The sequence below is a fragment of the Rhynchophorus ferrugineus genome, unplaced genomic scaffold (genome assembly GCF_030347505.1).
Source record: "Rhynchophorus ferrugineus isolate W39M unplaced genomic scaffold, kcgeb_rfMv2 rfM9, whole genome shotgun sequence".
Taxonomy (NCBI): Eukaryota; Metazoa; Arthropoda; class Insecta; order Coleoptera; family Curculionidae; genus Rhynchophorus; species Rhynchophorus ferrugineus.
In genome coordinates, this window is record NW_027472588.1 from 34,494,408 (window position 1) to 34,517,225 (window position 22,818).

The window sequence follows — 22,818 nt, forward strand, 5'->3', positions numbered from 1 at the left end:
ATTTTCGTCGAATGAAGAGGTGATCGCCGAAACTGAGGCCTATTTTGAATCAAAGGACAAATCGTACTATAAATCGAAAAGTTGGAGGGTCGCTATAATCAGTGTATCACCCTTGAAGGGAAGTATATTGAATAAAAAAACTAATTTTGCCAAAAAAATGTGTTTTACTTTTTTAGGCCGGGGACTTTTCAAGTTACTTGTTAGTCTACGCTATTCACTGTTACTCCGCATATTTAACTGATTATCGAGTACATTGGGATGCACTGACACTCTTTGGAAGTACTATACACAAATACGTTCAATTACACTCGTTATTGGTCCTAGAGGAATATCGCATTATATCACTTCATTTGTAACATAGTACGGAGCATCGCATCACTTTATTTTTTAACCGTTGTATGATGGATATATTAGACTTGCTAGCGGTTCCATATGACCAAATAGGCTAGAGTATAGATTTATACAATAGCATCTTGTTATCTAACTGTACGGTAACTTGGATTTGCGCCCGATAAGCCAATACATTTGGTTGAGTTTAACTTCAAGTGGATACAGCTTAATGGATGTAAATAAAACGATTTTCCAAACGAGCAATGAGATCGCATGCCTACTTGAAACCTAAAAAGTTTCGCTAGTAGTTCTCCTATTTCTTCAATGAAAAATAGACCACATTAAGGCAGAGTGCTAAGGAAACACAACATGTTTTTACACGTAACTAGGTAACAGATTGTATGATGTCTTCGGTTGATACTAGCCACAACATTCAGCAGAATTAAGTAGAGGTTTAATTATTCACTCCATAAGGCTATTCTGAGACAATTTTGACATCTATAAATACCAAAATAATCGCAACAAAGACTAGGGCTGTTGGATCAAATCAGGCATACCATCTTCCCGTTTCTTTAATATTTAGTAATCCAACGGTCCATAAAAAATAGTCTTTGTCAATTATTTACTCAGTTGTAAGAAGTATTTTATTAAATATGATAGCCGGGCTAACATTAATTTATAACCTGATCTCTTTTTGTAGATCTGCCAGACAATGGAAAATCAACTGTTCTTTCAAATGAATGTTGTCCTAAAAACACCGATCATGTTTATATGGACCTTTGTCATATTAAAATAATTGTAACGACGATTGGCTTTACGGCAGCAATGTTCTTGGAGACAATTTCAACCTCGTTTAAACTCTATTTATCGCATAAAGCGTAGCTTATGATTTCGTTAATGAAAATACAAGGTTCCCAAACCACAATTTCAAGCTTTTCTCATACAGATACATACTCACATTTTTCTTCGTATCATTATCGTATAATTATTACAGGAAATCAACAATCCATAACAGAAAATTATCTGAGCATTCCTTCATTTTTTCAATAATTGTTCAATTCCATAATAATAATATTTTCAATGGTTATTTCTATACATTAGAATTTCAAAATTTCAACGAAAAAATATTGCACTGCAGTAATTGTGTTAAGATAAACAAAAACTTCCCTGGCCAATAAAGCAAACACTTATACAGATTCTTTAAATATTAAACTTATAAATTAATTTAGTCATATTTAAAAATTTCTGATGTTAAAGAAATTGTTACATTATTTACCAGAGCAGGAATATTGATCTTTCATTATCTTGTTTCCACTTGCAATTGGTATAAATAAGTTAGCAGTATCGACTGGATTAATTTTACGGCAGTAATATCCAGCAGTCGATCCTATTTATTATTAATAATATATGACGTCAGTAATCAATGATACACTCGCTGTAATATACATAATATTTATTTTTATTTAAGTAGTCTTGCAATAATGCACTAGTAGTTTAGTTACATTAAGTTATATTACATTTAGTTTGGTTACATAGGTACATTAATTTTCTATATAATTAATTTAAAGACGATTGAATGTCTAATTGTAACAGAAAATTATTAAAATAATGGGTAAATAAGACATGTACTCATACAAACCGTCCGGTGAGACCAAAATTAAAAATTAAATTTTTAATTAAAATTAATTGAAATTTTTACTATTTCAAGCATCAATATTTCTTTCAAATCTAGTTTTTGCAGGAGTAACTATTATTCTGAGTAAAGTAAATATGTAGAATTGTCATAAAGTAGTTGTCCTGTGTCCCAAACATATGCAACCAACAATATTAAAAGTACTAATAATTATTTATTTTAAGAAAAATAGCGAGAAAGAAAAGAATATAATCGCCCATTGTCTCGCGATAAACTTCGAAAAACGGTCTTTGATAAAAATAGAAGCGTCAACATCCAGCGTTTTAATATGGGCCAAAGTCACGGCGTTTTATCGCATATCTGAAACGTTTTAATAAGAGCGCAGGAGCTGGCGGAAAAGTTCCTTAGCGGAGATTGCACGCTCGCCGTGCAATTTTCCTTTGAATGACAAATATGAAAAGGCGCATTACGCGACAGGAAAGCCGAGTAATTTTTCCGCCGTTTCGAACTTTCCGGGGCAATAATCCCGAAGGAAAATTCGCGATGAAAAGCGAAACTTTGCCGTAGCTTAGGGGAAGGGGATCGGTTGTTCGCGTCCCTGTATAGGATGTTTGCCGAATAAGGTTTCTACGTCTTCTTAATACCTCGGTTTAACTTACACCAAATATATACAAGGTCTGTCTCAAAAGTTTTCAGAATAAATTTAAAGAAACATTCTAATTTCGTGTCTGATTTTGGTCTATTAATAAATCTGCGGAAAATATTATGACCAAAGTCTAGAGAAACTCTATAGGAAAGCGTGTTTGATATCAATGAATCCTGTGGCTCCATGTTTAGTGAGATTAGATAGGAATTGTTGAATGTCAAGTAGAGAAACATTATTGTACAATAAAATATTTTAGAAAAAAAATTGAACCTACTTTAAAAAAATAAATAAACAACTCATTAAAAATTATGTACATATTGTACATAATTTTTATATGTAAAATATGTACATATTAATCCCTGTAATAACTAAATAAAAATAAACAATATACTTATTTAACCTATCGTCTACACGTCCAATTGATAGTCATCTGAGTGGACTGTACACGATGAACCTGCTCCAAAGCGTGGGAAAACGCAACAACGACTATTACATAGCATTATTGGACCGTTTAAAGGACGAACTCGCCGAAAAACCGCCGCATTTGAAGAGAAAAAAAGTGCTGCTTCACCAAGACAACGCACCGTGTCACAAGTCAGTGAAAACGATGGCAAAATGCATGAATTGGGCTTCGAATTGTTTCCTCATCCACCGCATTCTCCAGATCTGACCCCCAGGGACTATTTCCTCCTGTTCTCAGATCTCAAAAGAGTGCTCGCTGGGAAGAAATTTTCGTCGAATGAAGAGGTGATCGCCGAAATTGAGGCGTATTTTGAAGCAAACGACAAATCGTACTACAAAAATGGCATCGAAAAGTTAGAGGGTCGCTATAATCAGTGTATCACCCTTGATGGGAATTATATTGAATAAAAAAAACTAATTTTGCCTGTATTTCTGTATAGGATGTTTGCCGAATAAGGTTGCTACGTTTTCTTAATACCTCGGTTTAACTTACACCAAATATATACAAGGTCTGTCTCAAAAGTTTCCAGAATAAATTTAAAGAAACATTGGAATATCGTGTCTTGTTTTGGTCTGTAAATAAATCTGTGGAAAATATTATGACCAAAGTCTAGGGAAACTCCTCAGGAAATCGTGTTTGATATCATTGAATCCTGTGGCTCAATATTTAGTGAAATTAGATAGGAATTGTTGAATGTTGAGGAGAGTTGTGCAGAGTTGAAATAATCTTGTACATTAAAATATTTTTGACAAAAAAATTTAACCGACTTAAATAAGGAACTCATTAAAAATTAAAAAATAATCAAACTTATATCTTTAACAAAAAAAAAACGTTTCAAAATAAAATATGTACATATTAATCGTTGTAATAACTAAATAAAAATAAACAATATACTTATTTAACCATCTATTACACGTATTTTATGTTCTAGTATATACACACAATTTAGCTTAATACCTACCTAAACCTATTTAACTATTTACAGTATTATTTTAACTAATATCAACATTTTGAAGTCGGTGGCGAGCAACAAATTTGATTTGTTTCAAACCAAACCTTGCGATAAAACGTCATACAAATATAAATGTATTTATTGTTTGATATTTATTTGTATTAAATATTACTTCATCTCAATATATTTATTAAAATTGCCCCTTAAAACAACGGATCTAATGTCCAGTATCAGTAATGTAATGTTATAATAATAATACGATCAGTTTAATTAAATATGTCAAGAAACCATACAAAACTGAATTAACTACTCCTGATCCTAGAACGAGTAAGAATGAGTAATAAAGACAGTGAAGATGATATAATAACAGTTTTATAACCTAAACAAGTAAATATATATATTTATATTTATAACCTTCATATATACCAAATCTATACTTTTATCCTTGTCTTTTTCTTTATTTATATGTGGATGTCAGTAATTTTATTACATAGTTTAATGCTTAATTTTGTACAAGTTATTTTTTCTACCCTGATGTATTTACGGTCTCACCTGTTAGAGGCTTCTAATCAACTAGTTACCCTCTGTACTTCACTAATTTCTTTTCAAATTTTATTTTCAATATTTATTTAAAACTATTTTATGAAATTTGTTTAAACTTAAATTAAGTGAATTTAAATGAAATATAATATGTTTGACATGTTATTCATAAATAAAAAATATTAACTGTTCTTGTTATTTTTCTGCTTTATTTAATACATTTGAATTATTCCTTCATAGCATTGCACTTCAATAAATAAATGCATTCAGAGGCATGCATTCGAAAGAATCGATTCTTGTGCTCGATTAACATATTCTTAGAATCGGCAAATATAAAAATAAAATCGGGAATCGATTCTTTAAAAGATCTTCGTTGGAACAGTTGGAAGAGTTGTGAAGGATACACTGCTGCATCTCTATTGGGAAGTTCTGTCTTGCTGGCACACGTTTTCAAGATGCTGAAAAAGTGTATAAATCGATGATGAGATAGCTGCCAAATCAACATCGTTCTTTAGCCACGCTCTCTCCATGTTGCCAGATATAGATGATGGAATAGATGAAGAAAAGTTATAGGAATTTATAATTTAATAATTTACCAATAACCAATACCAATAATAAATACCAAGAAATATAATCTCAGATGTTAAACACGGGCGGGGTGTTAGCAGCGCCAAGCTTGAAACTATAACTATTATCTGGCAACCCCGAGACGTTTATCTGGATTGTTATTGAAATATTTCATCATTCAGTATCTGACCAGCGTTGCTATCAGACGTACCACCATCGACTCCCCAAGGCTCGTCCTCAGTTAACACCGCTGCCATCCGTTTGATTTATTTAGTATTTAATAAATAACGGTCACATTATGTAAACACCACTGTTTCATTTCGTTTTAGCTCCATTCACCGATTAAATATAAATAACCCTAAAGTGGTGACCCCGACGTGATCTTTCGCAAAATTGGGTTTAGACTCGTGAATGGAGGGTACGTGCAACACGGTGTATTTTACGTGATTTTCAGTATTTTTAATACGATTTTACTTTTGTTTCTTCAAAATTACATTCTTTCAAAGATTTGTTCCTCATGAAATTTTATTTTAATGCTGGATCAATGAACCTTAAAATTCCTTTCATTATTTCCATTTAATTTTTTTTGACAAACTTTTGAACTCGGAGAACTTTTGACATTATTATCACTGTTACTATCTAATCATCAGCATTTCGACTAGACATACCTTTCGGCGTTATATTTAACTCATAATGTCTTCCTTCGCTCGCAATCTTAGTCATATTGTCAGATATTTTGATTCGAAAGGTTTTGGGCAGCTTCGGTCGGAAACCGTCGTTATTGGTTTTCTCTCGATTACCGTATCATATGTGGCTGCGGATTAGTCACAGAGCAGTTCCATAAGCTAAATACCGATTGCTGTCATCGTAGACTAGTCATGTCTTCGCCGCGGTACCAGAATTGCCAACGTCTTGTCATCGAAAAAAATAAGTTACCACGTCGTCGAATCATCGAACCTCCCTCAGGGTCGATTACGGGAGCCCTGTTTCAAAAATAACTTGTTTTCAACATCTTTCATACACCACGTTCAAGTGCCAAAGCAACGATGAAGCAATGGTATCTGTAGGACCGAAAGATATCAAGAGGCGTACTAGCGCATAACCACCGTACCGTATATTTCGTTTCGTCGGCCGTAAAAATCAGTTTTGTTTAATCATATCCAAATGTTTTAAAGCTCTTTGTATACAGCATACTTATTTTATATATATATATATATATATATATATATATATATATATATATATATATATATATATATAAAATTCTGGAAGGGGAGTATTATAGCGACCTTGAGGCATGTCGAATTATCTGGCAACCCCGAGATGTTTATCTGGGATGTTATTGAAGGGCACTTTCATTGATTCAGTAACCGACCATCGTTTGGTTTAGACGTGCCACCATCGACTGTCCAATCCTCGTCAACAGGTAAACCCAGGGTCGATAACTTTTATTTATTGGTATTTCTTTAATATATTCATCAATATATAACAGTCACATAATGTAAACATCATTATTTTATCATTTCTTCCTATACTTCGCAATCAAAAATGATATTAAAGAAGCATAGACACCATTATGCTTAAACACTGGGGCTTCCAGCATAAACATGCCAATACCTGATCAATAAAATATTCAGCGAACGTCTTGAAAGGATGCCGTCTTGACGGGTCCTTTCTTAATCGATCATCGCCTAATTCCGGTCAAGGTCAGAGATGTTTGGCGTCAGGACAGGCTGAAAAACGGCTCCCTCGCCCTCCCGCCCTCACCGCCGTCCCAATCCACGCGCTTCCATTATCCATTCTCGCCCGTCCCCATTCTTCCAATGTCACCATAATAATTCGGCTCGGTTTCCCTCTCCGAGATTCCTCCAGGCTTTATACGGATAGCGGACCGTCCGGAGTTATTGGACTCCGTTTGTGCGCTTTATGGCGATCCGCGATAAGGGCGCCGCATCATCGTGAACTGCGAGAATGGGAAAAAATCTGTATTTATCTGTGTTCGAAGCTGATATTACATTTACGACGATCGTTAAAATCGTACTCTGAAGCAATCTCGAGATATTGACTTCATTTTTTATTTTTTTATTGTTAAACTGGTCGTTCGTTTATTGTTTTTAAACTTCTTCGAGTCCTCCTTTCTTTTTTCTTATATGATATCGTTTTAAAAAGTATAAATTCTTTTTATGGAATGATATAAACAGCAGATAATTTAATACATAACTAAATATAAATCTATACATTTTCTTTAAAAATAAACCTTTAGTTTTAGTTAGCCCTAATCCTCAAAAGATGCGTGTATAAATTTGACAGCTGTCGGATCATTATTTTGTGAATTATAGCATTTTAAGTGAAGCAACTTTTGTTATTGTGAAAAAAATGGATAAAAGGGAATTTCGCGTGTTGATAAAATATTGAAGGGAAATACAGTTGAAGCAAAGACTTGGCTTGATGCCGAGTTTCCGAACACTGTCCCAGGAAAATCAATCATCAACGATTGGTATGCTAAGTTTAAACGTGGTGAAATGAGCACTGAAAAGGGTGAACGCAATGGACGCCCAAAAGAGGTTGTTACCGACGAAAACATTTAAAAAATCCACAAAATGATTTTGAATGGCCGTAAATTGAAATTGAATGAAATAGCAGACACTCTAAGGATATCAACTGAACGTGTACATCATATCATTCACGAATATTTGGGTATGAGAAAGCTCTGTGCAAAGTGGGTACCGCGCGAGCTTACTTTTGACCAAAAACAATGACGAGTTAATGATTCGAGGTAGTGTTTGAAAATGATCAAGCGTAATGAACCCGAGTTTTTGCATCGATATATGAAAGTGGATGAAACACGGCTTCATCATTTCACTCCAAAGTCCAAACGACAATCATCCGGGTGGACTGCACACGATGAACCCACTCCAAAGCGTGGGAAAACGCAACAGTCGGCTGTCAAGGTTATGGCGTCTGTATTTTGGGATGCGCATGGAATAATTTTCATTGACTGCCTTGAAAAAGGAAGGACCATCAACAGCGACTATTACATAGCGTTATTGAACCGTTTTAAAGACGAAATCGCGAAAACCGGCCGCATTTGTAGAAAAAGAAAGTGCTGTTTCACCAAGACAATGCACCGTGTCACAAGTCAGTGAAAACGATGGCAAAAATCCATGAATTTGGCTTCAAATTGCTTCCTTATCTGCTATATTCTCCAGATCTGGCCCCCAGCGACTATTTCCTGTTCTCAAATCTCAAAAGAATGCTCGCTGAGAAGAAATTTTCGTTTAATGAAGAGGCGATTGCCGAAACTAAGGATTATTTTGAAGCAAAGGATAAATCGTACTATAAAAATTGTATCGAAAAGTTGGAGGGTCGCTATAATCAGTGTATCATCCTTGAAGGGAATTATGTGAGTAAAAAAAACTAATTTTACCCAAAAAATGTGTTTTACTATGGTAGGCCGGGGACTATTCTATTAACCTGTTATATTGAATGTTTTTATTACATATTACATTAAACATGGTTAGTACAAGCTAAATTTCTTCATTATGTTATACTTGCATCAATTCACCAGCAGTATGAGTGAATTTGTGTTAGGAGAGTGTGGGAATAAATATACAAAATTAAACAGTAACACTTAAACACAACATCATGTTAGGCACAAAGTAGAACAGATTAGACTAAAAGTGAAGCAGCTGTACTGGTTAGTCTGATTGCATTCAACTCAAGAGATGCACTCAACTTGACTTAAAATCAAAGAGGTTGCTTTATTAATGAAGCAATCATAAAGTCAATTTGAACATATGGGGTGCAAATATAGGGTTGCACTAAAACAACAGTAATCTAGCGCAGCCAAAAAAAAGTTCGACGATTAATTTCCGAGAACGAACTGCACGATGACCTCGAAATTAAATAGATTCACGAAGTGATCCAAGACTTCACCTTAAAACATTAAGTTTGCTAAATCTTAGCAACTTGGAAGCAACACAGCTATTATAAAACACGCAGGAAATCAGAAAATTTAAGCGTGCCAAACCACATAAAATTGTATACTGCCTAAGTGTATTCTTAATCTTGACTTAAGTAATTATATTTTATGTTAATTTACATTAACTTGATTCATTATTAATTATTATTAACTTGGTTCACTGTATTAATCCAGTACTCTCTTCGCTTGTGTATTAATGCAAGTACAACAGACCAGTAGTAATAAATTAATGTGTAAATTATTCCTGTACTAAACATATTTAATGTAAGATGTTAGACTTTGTTTTGACACCACTGGATTACTAGTCGGTTTGATGCTTTTATCTCTTTGATTTTAGGCCAAGTTTGGTGTATGTTCCGACTAAATAAAACATTTATTTAATTTTCAGTCTAATATTCAGTCTAAAGATTGTACTGTACGCAACATTTCTGATCCTGTGCCATACGCTTCTAAATGTTGTTTTTTCTTCGATCATATCCAATTTCGAGGGAGTAGTTTACTTCAATAATTTTTCTTGAATTGATTTTTTTTTAAATAAACTAAACTATTATCATTTTATTATTTACTGTATATTTCTGTAAACTCTTAATTTAATGCAGATGGGGGAAATAAATACCTCAGCCACCCTGTAGGTTCACGAAACCCATTTCGCAAACTTTTTTCCGGAAAAAAAAGATTTTATTCCACAACCGCCGGGCTATACATCAGATGGTTTTTGTCTTTTGTCCTTTCTTTTCGGGATAGCGTTCGCAAATAGTCCTGCACAACGTCAATATTGCCTCGGGGCCGAGCTCGTTCAGCGCCTTCCTGCACAATAAACAGGAAGAGCAGGACCGACGGCAGCGCCACCGCGCCGTTTAATTCAATTAAAACGTTTGTGCCGCACGAATTTTACACCGCCGCCGAGAAAGAGTGGCGTCGGTCGGAGCCGGTGGAAGGAGCTAGTGCGATCTGATTAAGTTTTACGCTCGAGAGTGCGGCCGCTCTTTCGCCTCGCCGAAGATCGACCGTAAATTAGGACAAATTGGTCGGCGCGCGAAGCTGCGAGGAAGTTAGGGGGGCCGGGGGGATGTACGTGAAGCGTCGTCGGGGGAATATGGCGCGAATTTGAATTTCAAATTTGATTTGAGACACATTAAGGAGCTTTAGAATTTGGGACGAATGTTTGCCATTTTAATCGTTCAATTTACTCTGTATTAGATGTGTTTCCTTCGTCAGATATACAGTTACTCTTACTAAATAAACCATCAACTTATATACGTACAGTTAACGTTTATTTGCGTAATTGTTCCAGAATAAATTAATAAAATCATGTAATTTGTACACTGTTTTTCAAAATACTACAAACAATACTTCTACTGCTGCGATAGACGTAGGCTGGAATCTCGCAGGACAGGGATATAATTTATATTTGTGATTGTATTTATTTCCATGGCAATCTATTTCATAATCAATGAATTAAAATAGAACATCAAAGGGCATATTGTCAAACTAGCAAATTTTATGAGAAAAGTGTTTCAGCTCATATTTTATCTGATATCATACAAACTCTTCTTAAATTATACAGAATGTTTTGCCCTAAGTCTTACAGGAAACTACGTCCTTTGACGTTTATGGCAAAATAAACCTTAAGATAAAGAAGAGATAATAATGAATGTCATTATCATTATGAAAACTGTTCAGCCTCATTCATATGTTTTATAATGGATGTCAAATTAGTTCAGAATGTTTTCAAAAAATAGCTCTAATGGCTGTATGTTGTTAGACTATGAATGTTTTACATTGATACTTAATTTCAGTCTTTTCAGAGAAATTATATATCTGTCTCTAAGGTGTTTGACGTTTTCATAGGAAATTTCACGTTAATGAATATAACTGTCGACTTATTTTTCATAACGTCCAACGTGATTAACAAAAGTTAAAGCATTTTTGATCACAAACAAAAGGAGAAAACTAATATATACATTTAATAAAAAATTATTAAGTAAAACGCTTCATGCCTGCTGTGAAATGCTTTTATACTAACAAAGTATATCACAAAACCTAAAACTAACACAATATGCATTTTTTGATGAAGAGCTAGTACATCTTCGTTGCGAAAACTCTTTATCTTTTATTAATCCTTTTAATCTATTTATCCCAATATAAATACATTTCTTATCACAAACATCATTGCAGACTTTTTGATAAGTTTTATGGTATTTAAAAATTTATTGTCATAATAATTTCGATTGGTGATCTGTAATAATCCCAATGATGTTAGTGTATTATTATGATACTATAATTTATATAAAAATTTAATAAATTATGATAGAAGGTTTATGTTATATATAACAGGTGGTCAAAGAAAAGATTAGTAAGTTTGGTTTTCATAAAAAGTTCATTTGGTCTCTTCATTTTTTTTCGTTATTATTGAATAATTATATCGGCTAAATGGTGACCGCGTTTCACTATGCAACTTTCGGCTTTTTTAAGGCATTTTTCATGATATCCTGCAACGTCTGAGGGTGAATTTCTTCAATTTCGTGGCGAATATTGTATTTAAGATATTGAATCGTTTGGAGATATTCACGTAAAGTTTTGATTTAAAAGAACCCATAAGAAAATGTCTGGTACTGTTAAATCCGGAGATCTGGCTGGTCATGCTAAATCACCACTTCGCGAAATTAGTCTTCATGGATAAACGTCATTCAATAATCGAATTGTAGAACGAGTTGTGTGTGCTGTGACCCCATCTGAAACCACATTTCCTCTAGTCCCTGCTCTTCAGGCACAAGAAAATTTCGAATCGTGTTTTGGTACCCTTCAGCAGCAATCATAACTGTAACATCTATCTATATATATATATATATATATATATATATATATATATATATATATATATATATATATATATATATATATATATATATATACTCATAATACGATTTAATGATAATACGAATAAAATAGGGAACATTTCACTTTTTATGTGAGGTATTAATCAAATTCTGCTGTTATCTGGCAGTGATTCAAGAAATCTAATTTTCAGTGACTCAGTCGCGTAGATTTTAGATTTTGGTGTCCGTAGAAGGTATATGCTCCAAAAAATCAAAAACATCTAGCAGGAACAAAGCTTGGTGATTTAGACATGGTACTCAAGCATGCTGTCATCCCAATTGAAAGATCTTGTACCAAATATATATGCATTACTTTTCAACCCATCCTGGTAGAATATATTTCAAAATAAAAACAGAACGAACAAAAGTTTCCGTACACATTTTGGAGATGGGAGAGACACCATTAAAGATTCGCTTTCATAATGACAGGCCATTAATTAGCAACTGATAATTTTCGCTGAAAATAACGACAACAAAAAAAAGCACAACGCTCATGGAGATTTTGATTAATGGGCTTTTCGAGGGAGCGCATTTTCGTTAAACAACGTTTCCATTTTGTCGATATTCGCATCAGTTAGGATGCATGGATTAGATCCATAAATCGTTATTAAACTACAACTGGTCGTTTATTAATTTGTGCGTATCTTATCAAATGTTGTTAACGAAAAATAATTAAAACGGCTCGGCGTAATTAACGTTGCTGTTGGATCATTATTACCCAGTACAAAATGCCGTTAAATAGTGACCAGTGAGTAATATTGTTATTTATTGGTATAATGTATATTTATCTGTTATTGGGTGACTAATTAACACTGATATTATCGCTGTAGTACCTGTTTTACTATATTTTATGTAACGTATTAATGGTTTCGACAACTTTATATTTTTTATTATTTATGTTAAAATTTGTTTTAGCCATTTTGCATATTTATGTTTTTTTTTACTTAGGAATCAGGGTTGCCAATGCCTGTTTATCAAATTCCACAATAATCTGAGTTAAAATTATTTGTAAAAAATGAAACAAGTCTCAAACGTTTAAATAATATCTATTTTTTATGTTTCCATCATATGGAAAAAAGTGTAGAGTTAGGAATTATAACGCCACACTTTTTTCTATATATTTTTTTAATGTCGCCCAATTTCCATACTTTTTTACTATTAAAGACACTACAGTATCTGTATTTAGTCGATCGTTCTCAGTCTTCGAAAAGCCAGTATTATAACAAATATTCTCCAGCAGCATTTTTCAGACCAAATGCTTTAGCTCAGTAGCATTTTCCATCAATAGTATCTTCATAAAATTCAAGCCCATGTTGATCAAAATCAGGATCAAATCCAAAATCGAAATAGTTTATAATTAAATACCGTTATTAATAAAATGATAAAATAATGTTAAAATGAACAATAATATTTTATAAATATCAAATATGGCCTTAAAATATGGAGGGTCCAGTGATATTCATAATTAACCTGTTTATGTAATATGTTTTGAAATAATTATGCAGATGTTGGGACTTCTCGTGTTACACCTTGCTGAACGTTCGGTGTCGTCGGGTTAGGTTCATCCAAGCAGATCCACTTTTTTATCATTAGTGACAATACGCGACAGAAAACTCTTATTTGCCCCTTCTTTGACTGAAAATTAACGATGTTGAAATATTTCGAAATGGTTTTTTGCATTGATCGTTTAGGTAGTTCTCCTTTCGGATCTTTACCAACGCATATAAACGCCCAAGAATAGTTCTTTTATCAACTTCTAAGCCGTCAGAAAGTTCTTTGAGACCTTGAGCTGAGCTTAATTGTCCAATAAGTCTTGAAGTTTATTGTCTCCGAAGTAGGTCCTTCAGGAAACAAAAGCCAACAATTAGGATGACGGAACAGCATTACCCGCAGCATAGTAAAAGATATATCTCCACCAAGATCTCCAAATGGACTAGAGACTGGATAATATAGATTAATAGCTCCAAATCCGTCCATGTTAATTTTGTCTTACGACGAAATGACAGAAACGTAATTATATCACTTGACAGATGTCCCATTTCTTGAGCAGAATCAGCTAAATACCTTGGCATCTATCTCGATAGTAGGTTAAATTGAAAACTTCACTTTAGGCAAGAAGTACAGCACAACAAACTAATAATCATGCAACTCCATTGGTTAGTTGGGAGATACTTCGAACTTAAATAAATTAACTTAATTAAACCAACTAGTAAGTTCTATGATTAATTACTAATGCCTATCGCTACGTAAACGACTAAGAGCTGCACAATGGAAGCAATACAGCTACATGACAAATGACTGATGACGGAGAATTCAAGCGGATCAAACTATACGAATTTGTACAGTGTATAGGTGTTATTCTTAACTATAGCTTAAGTAGTTTAGTTTTATTTTAATTTGGAAAATACGTACTGACGTATTAATCTCGTACTCGCCTTGTTTGTTTACTAATACAAGTACAACATAACAGTGGTAATAAATTAATTTTTAAATTAAGATTGTACTAATCATATCTAATGTAAGATGTAGTAATTATGCAGTATTTATTGAACAACCCGAGTAACTAAACTCCATTGTTTCAGATAATCCCGAGAATCAAAACTACATCCTGGAAACCATCACCATGACCACCGTCACACAGCAACAGTTCCTGCGAGAAGCCGAGAACGAGAAGACGCCTCATCCGCCAGGCGGCTCGCCCATTAGCGGTATACTGAAGGGAGGTAAACTGTGGAAGATGCAAAGCCAACAGAGCGTGGATACGAACTCTCTACGAACAGAACATCCGGTCCAGGCACCGGAAGTGGTGACGTCGGACGACGAGAGCGGTAACAGAAGATCGGTACGGTTTTTCGAGACGGAGGAGAAAGAGAAACGAGACAGCTGCGACGGGGCTCCTGAGAGCTCGCCCGAAGAGGAAGCGCCATCGCCGAAAGAGGAGGTACCGGACAACCAGGTCAATACCAAACAGGAGACGTACATAGGCAACACGTCCCCGGAAACGACCGAAATGATGTTGACCTTCAAACTAGGCAACCACGTTCTGATATCGAACAACAGCCTGAAGCCGAACTCTGCCGTTCGGCAGCTGTTCCCCTGCACGAAAAGTTTGACACCGGCTCAGGGAGCCGGAGAAGAGGAGAATTCGCAACAGGTATGGAAAAATATTGGGAAAAGTTTAGTTAAGAATTTGTTAGACCAACGCATTAAATATAATTTATTTTAATATTATAGTATATTTAATGCATATAACAGGTCAATTGAAAAGTCCCCGGCCTGACATCAAAACGTCCGAATGCGTGTAACAAATATAACAAATATTCAACGCATCAAATATAATTTATTTTAATATTATAGTATATTTAATGCATATAACAGGTCAATTGAAAAGTCCCCGGCCTGACATATAGATGGCGCTACTAGAACTCCATATGTTTTTTAGTTAGCCCTAACCATCAAAAGATGTGTGTATAAATTTGACAGCTGTCGGACCATTAGTTTGTGAATTATAGCATTTTGAGTGAAACAACTTTTGTTATTGTGAAAAAAATGCATAAAACGGAATTTTGTTGATAAAATATTGCATTTTGAAGGGAAAAAATATAGTTGAAGCAAAAACTTGGCTTGATGTCGAGTTTCCGGACACTGCCCCATGAAAATCACCCATCAAGGTATATTGGTATGCTAAGTTTAGACCCGGTGAAATGAGGACCGAAGACGTTGAACGTAGTGGACGCACAAAAGAGGTTGTTACCGACGAAATCATTTAAAAAATCTACAAAATGATTTTGAATGACCATAAAGTGAAATTGAATAAAATAGCGGACACTCTAAAGATATCAACTGAACGTGGACATCATTCACAAATATTTGGGTATGACGAAGATCTGTGCAAAGTGGGTGCCGCGCGAGCTAACTTTTGACCAAAAACAACGACGAGTTGATGATTCGGAGCAGTGTTTGAAGATGATCAAGCGTAATAAATCCGAGTTTTTGCGTCGATATGTGACAATGGATGAAACATGGTTCCGATCATTTCACTCCGAAGTCCAATCTACAGTCATCCCAGTGGACTGTACATGATGAACCCGCTCCAAAGCGTGGGAAAACGCGACGGTAGGCTGGCAAGGTTATGGCATCTGTATTTTGGGATCCGTATGGAACAATTTTTATTGACTACCTTGAAAATGGATGGACCATAAACAGCGAATATTACATAGCGTTATTGCACCGTTTAAAGGACGAAATCGCCAAAAAACAATCGCATTTGAAGAAAAGGAATGTGCTGCTTCATCAAGACAATCCACCATGTCACACGTCAGTGAAAACGGTGGCAAAAATCCATGAATTGGGCTTCGAATTGCTTCCTTATCCACCGTCTTCTCCAGATCTGACCCCGAGTATTTCCTGTTCTCAGATCTCAAAAGAATGCTTGCTGGGGAGAAATTTTCCTCAAATGAAGAGTTTATCGCCTAAACTGGGGCTTATTTTGAACCAAAAGACAGATCGTACTACAAAAATGGTATCGAAAAGTTGGAGGGTCGCTATAATCAGTATATCACCCTTGAAGGGAATTTTGTTGACAAAAAAAACTAATTTTGCCAAAAAAAAGTGTTTTACTATGGTAGGCCGGGGACTTTTTAATTGACCTGTTATTATCGAAGTAATTAAACTAAAATTATTTATACAGCAACAATAGTTTGCAGGTTAGGGTTGTTTTATTATATTTAAAATATACTCTTTTCTAAACTACCTTGGTGTCCTCTGGAGGCCTTATCGGCCTAATTAACAATTTAATTAATTAATCCATTTAATTTACTGTTTGGTTTACTTATTTTATGTTATGCAATCCATTCCTTAATTACAGCCCTTGCAGGTCCACTTGGGATCTTTTCTACCAGTATTCTATGCTATGATGAATAACAATAACTGATATTCCTCCTACTACTTTAACAGCAGTTTTTCAAACCAGAGCAACAATCTATAGTTCATTTCTCCATGTTTCTCCATAGTTGTCTTTACAATATTTTTATTAAATTCAATTTTATTAATTCAATTCAATTCAATTCAAATTAAATTCAATTTTTTATTAATTCAATTATTATAACTCTTGTCAAGGGTGGCTTAATTTTCAATCGGTTACATCACATCGTCCACACATTTTCTATTTTCGAAAATAAAAATGCAAAATATAACAAAAATAACTTTCTGAAATTTCATTAAGTCGAATAACTTTTTACCGAATGAACGAACGATAACACCTTCATATCTAGAAAGCTCTATGAACTATAACTTTTCAAACATATCAAAACACGGCCTTATTTAATAAGTATTAGTAGCTCTTATTACTTTTTTCTTTTCCTCTTTCAATTGAGCTTACAATTATACAACTTCAAACTTTAGAGGCTCTCAAGAAGACAAATGGAAAACGTACATTAAGAGACTGAATCAAAATATGTAAGGAGTATAACAACTAATAGGAGGAACAAGCAAAATAATAAATATCTTGAATAAATACAGACTGTTAACATAATTAGAAAATAAGTACTATTCTTCTATGTTGACACAAAAAGCATTAGTACAAAACAGTGAATCTAAAAATTGCTCTAGTGGGACAACAACAAAGTCTACCTAAGATAATCAAACCGAACAACAGAATAGAGTTGAAAACTGTTCATTTCATTCATTTAGATAGGCATTGATTAACTCAATAATCAGTTTGTTTAGAAATATTTAAGAGACATATATACTGTGTCAGTAAAACATAGACGAGGCTATAGAAATATAAAGGCGTTCAAACGAAAATTAAACACAAGAAATTACACAAAAACCTTAAGCACCAGTTAATGATGGGTATTTAAAAAAAAAGATACCGGATAAATTTCATAATCGGTAATCTTGCTTCTTAAGAACAACAGTGAATTCTATAAATTCTATAAGAAAGCACACAATTTTAACATCAATATTTCTAAAAATATTGTCAAACAATGTCAAAACTAGACGATATACATTATCTAAAATTGAATATACTAATATTCTTTAAAATAACTTAAAAAATGCTTCTTTATTTTTTAAAATTTTAATTGATCATTTAAAAATATTTTCAAATGACATTAATCAAATCTGTACCTACTCAATATTATAATTTTTATGTTTATTATCCTATATATATATATATATATATATATATATATATATATATATATATATATATATAACAATTCACGATTTAATTTGTATCTTCGAAATAAAATGTCAATCATTCAACGTCAAAGCCACGCCGTAATAACTAAGATATATTTTGTATTCAACAATCAGTGTCTGATACAAAAACTGACAAAAAAAAGATTAAATATTTATCCTCTAATTCCTATGTAATTACACAGTTAAGTTACTTCAATTAAACTCTAATGATAAGAGTAAATAAAAAAATGAATAATATCAGACAATATATCATCCGATGCTTCTGAAGAGAACACCAGGAAAAGCATTTATCGATTTATGTCATGTGGCCTGAATCATTCAGTCGTGATGCATAGGTAGAGGGAACAACCTGTTTTCGTTTTATACCGTTTCATTTTTTATTAGATTCCTCTTTTGCTCTGGTAGACCTACTGGGGATAATATTTTGCGAATGTCATCGACATGAAAAATGTCACACAGAGAATATTTCGTAGAACATGATATAAAAATAAAGCTATAAAAAGACTATCTCCGTTTTATATGGCTCGGTATACCATGGTTTGTATAACCATAGTTACGGTAAATGAAGCTTTTTAACATAGCTATAAAGTAAATTTGATGTACGTACAGAATCACATCATCACACTTTTAAAGATTTAAGTACAAATTCAGGTTTTTAGATGAAAGTGACACAGGTGATTGCAAGACGTTAACCTTCCGGTAACTAATAAAGGAAATATATAATAACAACGAAATAAGCCACCTACAAAATTCGGTTCGAAATTGAACTGCGTTAATTTCTTAAAATTATTTAGAATCTCATTATATGTTTTAAAACCTATCTTACATGTTCCGACTCTCGAAACTTTGTGAGGACGATTGATAATGGATTTTGTTAACATCCACTACTGGTTCAATTTAGACGATGGTATAGGCTGGCTACCTCCAAATTGCATTCCCAACCAGAAGGACATACCACAAAATAACTGTCTCACTAAATATACTAGCACAAATGGCCTTCTAATTATAAATGCATTATATCATACAAATATCTTTTCCCATGTATAGATTATAAGACAGACAGTCTGGTGCAGACACAGATGGAACTTGCTGGAAGAAGATAACAAGCTTTAACGTATCAAAATGAACGTCTTTTCTCCTGTTGTTTCTCTAGAAAATACAGTCATACAATAAAAGAGAAAGTTTATTTTTACTGAACCATGTAATATTCAAAATATTTGTAACGAATTTAAATACTATAAAAAAATAAATACGATATTTTAAACCAATTAAAAAATGTTATATTGTTGACTAGACCTACAGCTTAACGTGGGTTCCGAACTACGGTCCTCGGCATTATGCCTACCAACTGACGAGTGACCAACTTTAGAAATCATCCCAGATGACATCCGGCCTTACTGGCGTGATTGGGATCATTTTTCATGTCGGATTTTATATTCTTGTCTAGAACAATCACCAATATTAAACAATCACAAACATAAATTTTACGACCATGCCACAGCAGGATTCGAACCCGCGACTATCGCAACAGTAGGAGGAGCGTCTTGTCGCCTTTACCACTGCGCCCCCAGGCCGGCTTAAACCAATTGTAGTTTATGATTATTAATTAGTCAATGTTCAGAAGTTTTTTGTTAGTTAATATGAAGCTAAAATGCTTATTACATCTATAAATTGCGATGGGTTAATGATTAAAAACAAAAATAATTAAAAACACATCTTTTGATATGCTGATATAAAGATGTATCCTTTATATTCTATTGAAATAAAATAGCTTCTTCATAGATAAAGATCAAATAACAATATTTTTAATATTGAATATATGAATGACCTGAATACTAAACAATAACAAAAAAAATAGTTCTCGAAAAATACTATGACGAAGAATGCAGTTTGAAAAAGATTTTAAAAAACACATGCCATTAAATAAATCTACAAAATATGGGCGTTGTCAAGTGATTCTCAGGCATTTGAGTATAAAAAACAAAAGTAACATAGAAGAAAACTTTGACTGATAGCCAAACCATAATAATTACATGTTACAAGAGAAAACAGTAACTAATCTAAATAAACTTTGAATCATACTAGATATTACAAAAATAACTTCTGTCACAATAACTATATTAATAAGTTTTTTTAACAATATATACGGGCCTATAAATTAAATTTAAAGGATTTAAAACTTTTATTTTTTTTTACTTTAATTCGAAATAAGGCTGTTGAAGGTCATTGAATGTTGTGTAAAGCTTATGGCAAGCATGCTCCATCGATTTCAAGATGTGAATACTGGTGATTTTGACGCCGAAGACAAATAACGCTCTAGACAAAACAAAAAATTGAACACCAGAATTTGAACGCATTATGCTATGAAACATTGTACCAAATTTTCACAACAAAGCATCAAATTTAAAAAAAATCCTTTAAAACTAATTTTTAGGTCGATACATCAAGTTCTATAGCGGTTTTAAAAAACTAAAAATGAAAATAAAGATTACCCAAATATACTTTCCCATAGTTTATAGATTGTTTGTCTTTTGATGTCTAGATATATGATAATTTCTATAATATATGAGAATTTTTGCCACACACATTTACTGGCCAATGAAAGTATTTAGAATTTTTTCGTCTTAAAAGCACTAACTTACAGAAAATCTTTCTGCTGCCCGATCATTCACGTTATATGTCTTATTTAATCATTCTAACAGTCAACATCAACATTAACGCGTGTGCCATCTAATCTGGAGTCATTAATGATTTACACCATTTTCATATATATCATTCATGAACTTCAGTAATCTAGCATTCATCAGTCAATCATCCGATATTCCATCCTAAGACATCAGATAAATAATACTACACCGATTCATTAGGCAAAGGCGAATATCAAGGCCAGGAGAAATACAAAAGGACAAAAAACTGAACTAACAGTAATTGTAGAACGGTACAGTTAATAAAACTGCACTGTAATTAAACTGTATCAATTTGTTAAATAACCTCTAAGTCATAATATAAAAATATGCTCAAAGTTTAAAACTCCAGTTATTTTAACTTAATGAAAAAACTTGTAACAATTTAACTAAACAATGTTACAAAATAGTTAGAGGAAACCAATATAATTATCACTTTATCATAAAGAGCAAAAAAGCAGACCCGATAAAACTTCATTAAAAATTAAAAAAGTCTTAAGAACAGCCTTGGGATACCCAAGAGAATATGTATAAAAATATTCTTTGGATGATAAATATTGATCTGATACTTAGGCGAAGTTTCTTCGCTGCCTTTCATTATCCGACTGCCTGAGAAAGTTGGTCGATTTTAGTATGAGATATCAACATTATTTACTTTGGGGATCGTTGAAATTTCGTACAGGTTTTTTTTAGAGAACTTTCCATTATCATCGTTGTTGTTTTATCTTGTTCAATTTGAAGTATGTCCAGGATAAAATAAGACTCACATTTTCTGCGTAAAATTTGTTCGCGTATGTTATGAGGACTAGTAATGATGAATGTATAGAACTTCTGTTAACATATTTTCCGGAAACATAAATATCATAATCCTAAGACATCACAAATATCAGAAAATATTGGTAGTTCTTCGGTGAAATAACACATGCCCACTTCGTTTGCTGTTTTTCTTTTCGAAGAGATATATTATTTAGACGATAATATTAATTATTTTAGTCCAATTAATACATAACAAAACTGAATCAGCAGCTATTATCGAAATACAATGCTGGACAGAAATATGGCGCATCAAAGCGAATGAATAAAATATATCAATGCATATTTATTTTATTAACAAAATAATCAAACCCAAGTCAGTATATATAAATCAACAAATAGTCCCAATTGGAAATGCAGCCAAATATCTAGAAATTATTCTTGATGTAAAACTCAGTGGAAACCCCTTGTTAAAAAATTATGAAGGACTGAAACTGAAGTATAAAGAACTCTACCGGTTATTGGGTAGATATACAGCACTGTCAGTATTTAATACGCTTTTGCCTTACCAACAAGTCTTGAAACCAGTGTGATTCTATTGTGTTCAGCTATGGGGTTGTACCAGCCAAAGCAATAGAAATATTACCACAACAAGGTACTGCGAGGTATTGGTACTCCCTGATACATTCGTTATGGCAACCTGCATAAGGACTTGAAGGTAGAAACTGTCGTTATCGTTATTACAGTATGATACCCAAAAACATGAGCAGAGGCCTCATCAGCACATCACTGTTGAGTCTCTCCTGCTGCTAGATAATGATGAATTTTGAATGGTGAAATTATTAGTAAAACTGCGTGCACGTTAACAACATTAACATAGGTGTTAAGCCCAAAGTATCTGTCGTAGAACTAGTACTTGTAATTCTTAAATCGTAGTAAATTATGATAAAACCAAATAGCTTATTATATAGTTTTAATTTCGCAGACTGTTTTAATAAATGATATATGCCGACAATAGTTGTGTGATATAGGGTTCCTTTACTATATTTATACTAAACTTGTTCCCATTTATCCCCTACAATTTTTCTCCTCATACAATCTAACCGTCTGCACATGCTTAAACAACATATTCTGTTTATAAATTCTAGGCAATTACACACACATCAATGCACAAATTTTATAAAC

At 33.3% G+C, this 22,818-nt stretch overlaps 1 protein-coding gene across 3 annotated transcripts in view; it reads left to right on the forward strand.

Annotated features, from left to right (window-relative positions):
* The window catches only part of LOC143202797 (uncharacterized), a 222,886-nt gene that overhangs the window by 176,547 nt on the left and 23,521 nt on the right, over positions 1–22,818 (forward strand). For all 3 annotated transcript variants that reach the window (XM_076414599.1, XM_076414600.1, XM_076414601.1), the window contains exon 6: positions 14,575–15,146. In XM_076414599.1, coding sequence (XP_076270714.1) covers positions 14,575–15,146 — 572 coding nt within the window. The remainder of the gene's footprint in view (positions 1–14,574; positions 15,147–22,818) is intronic.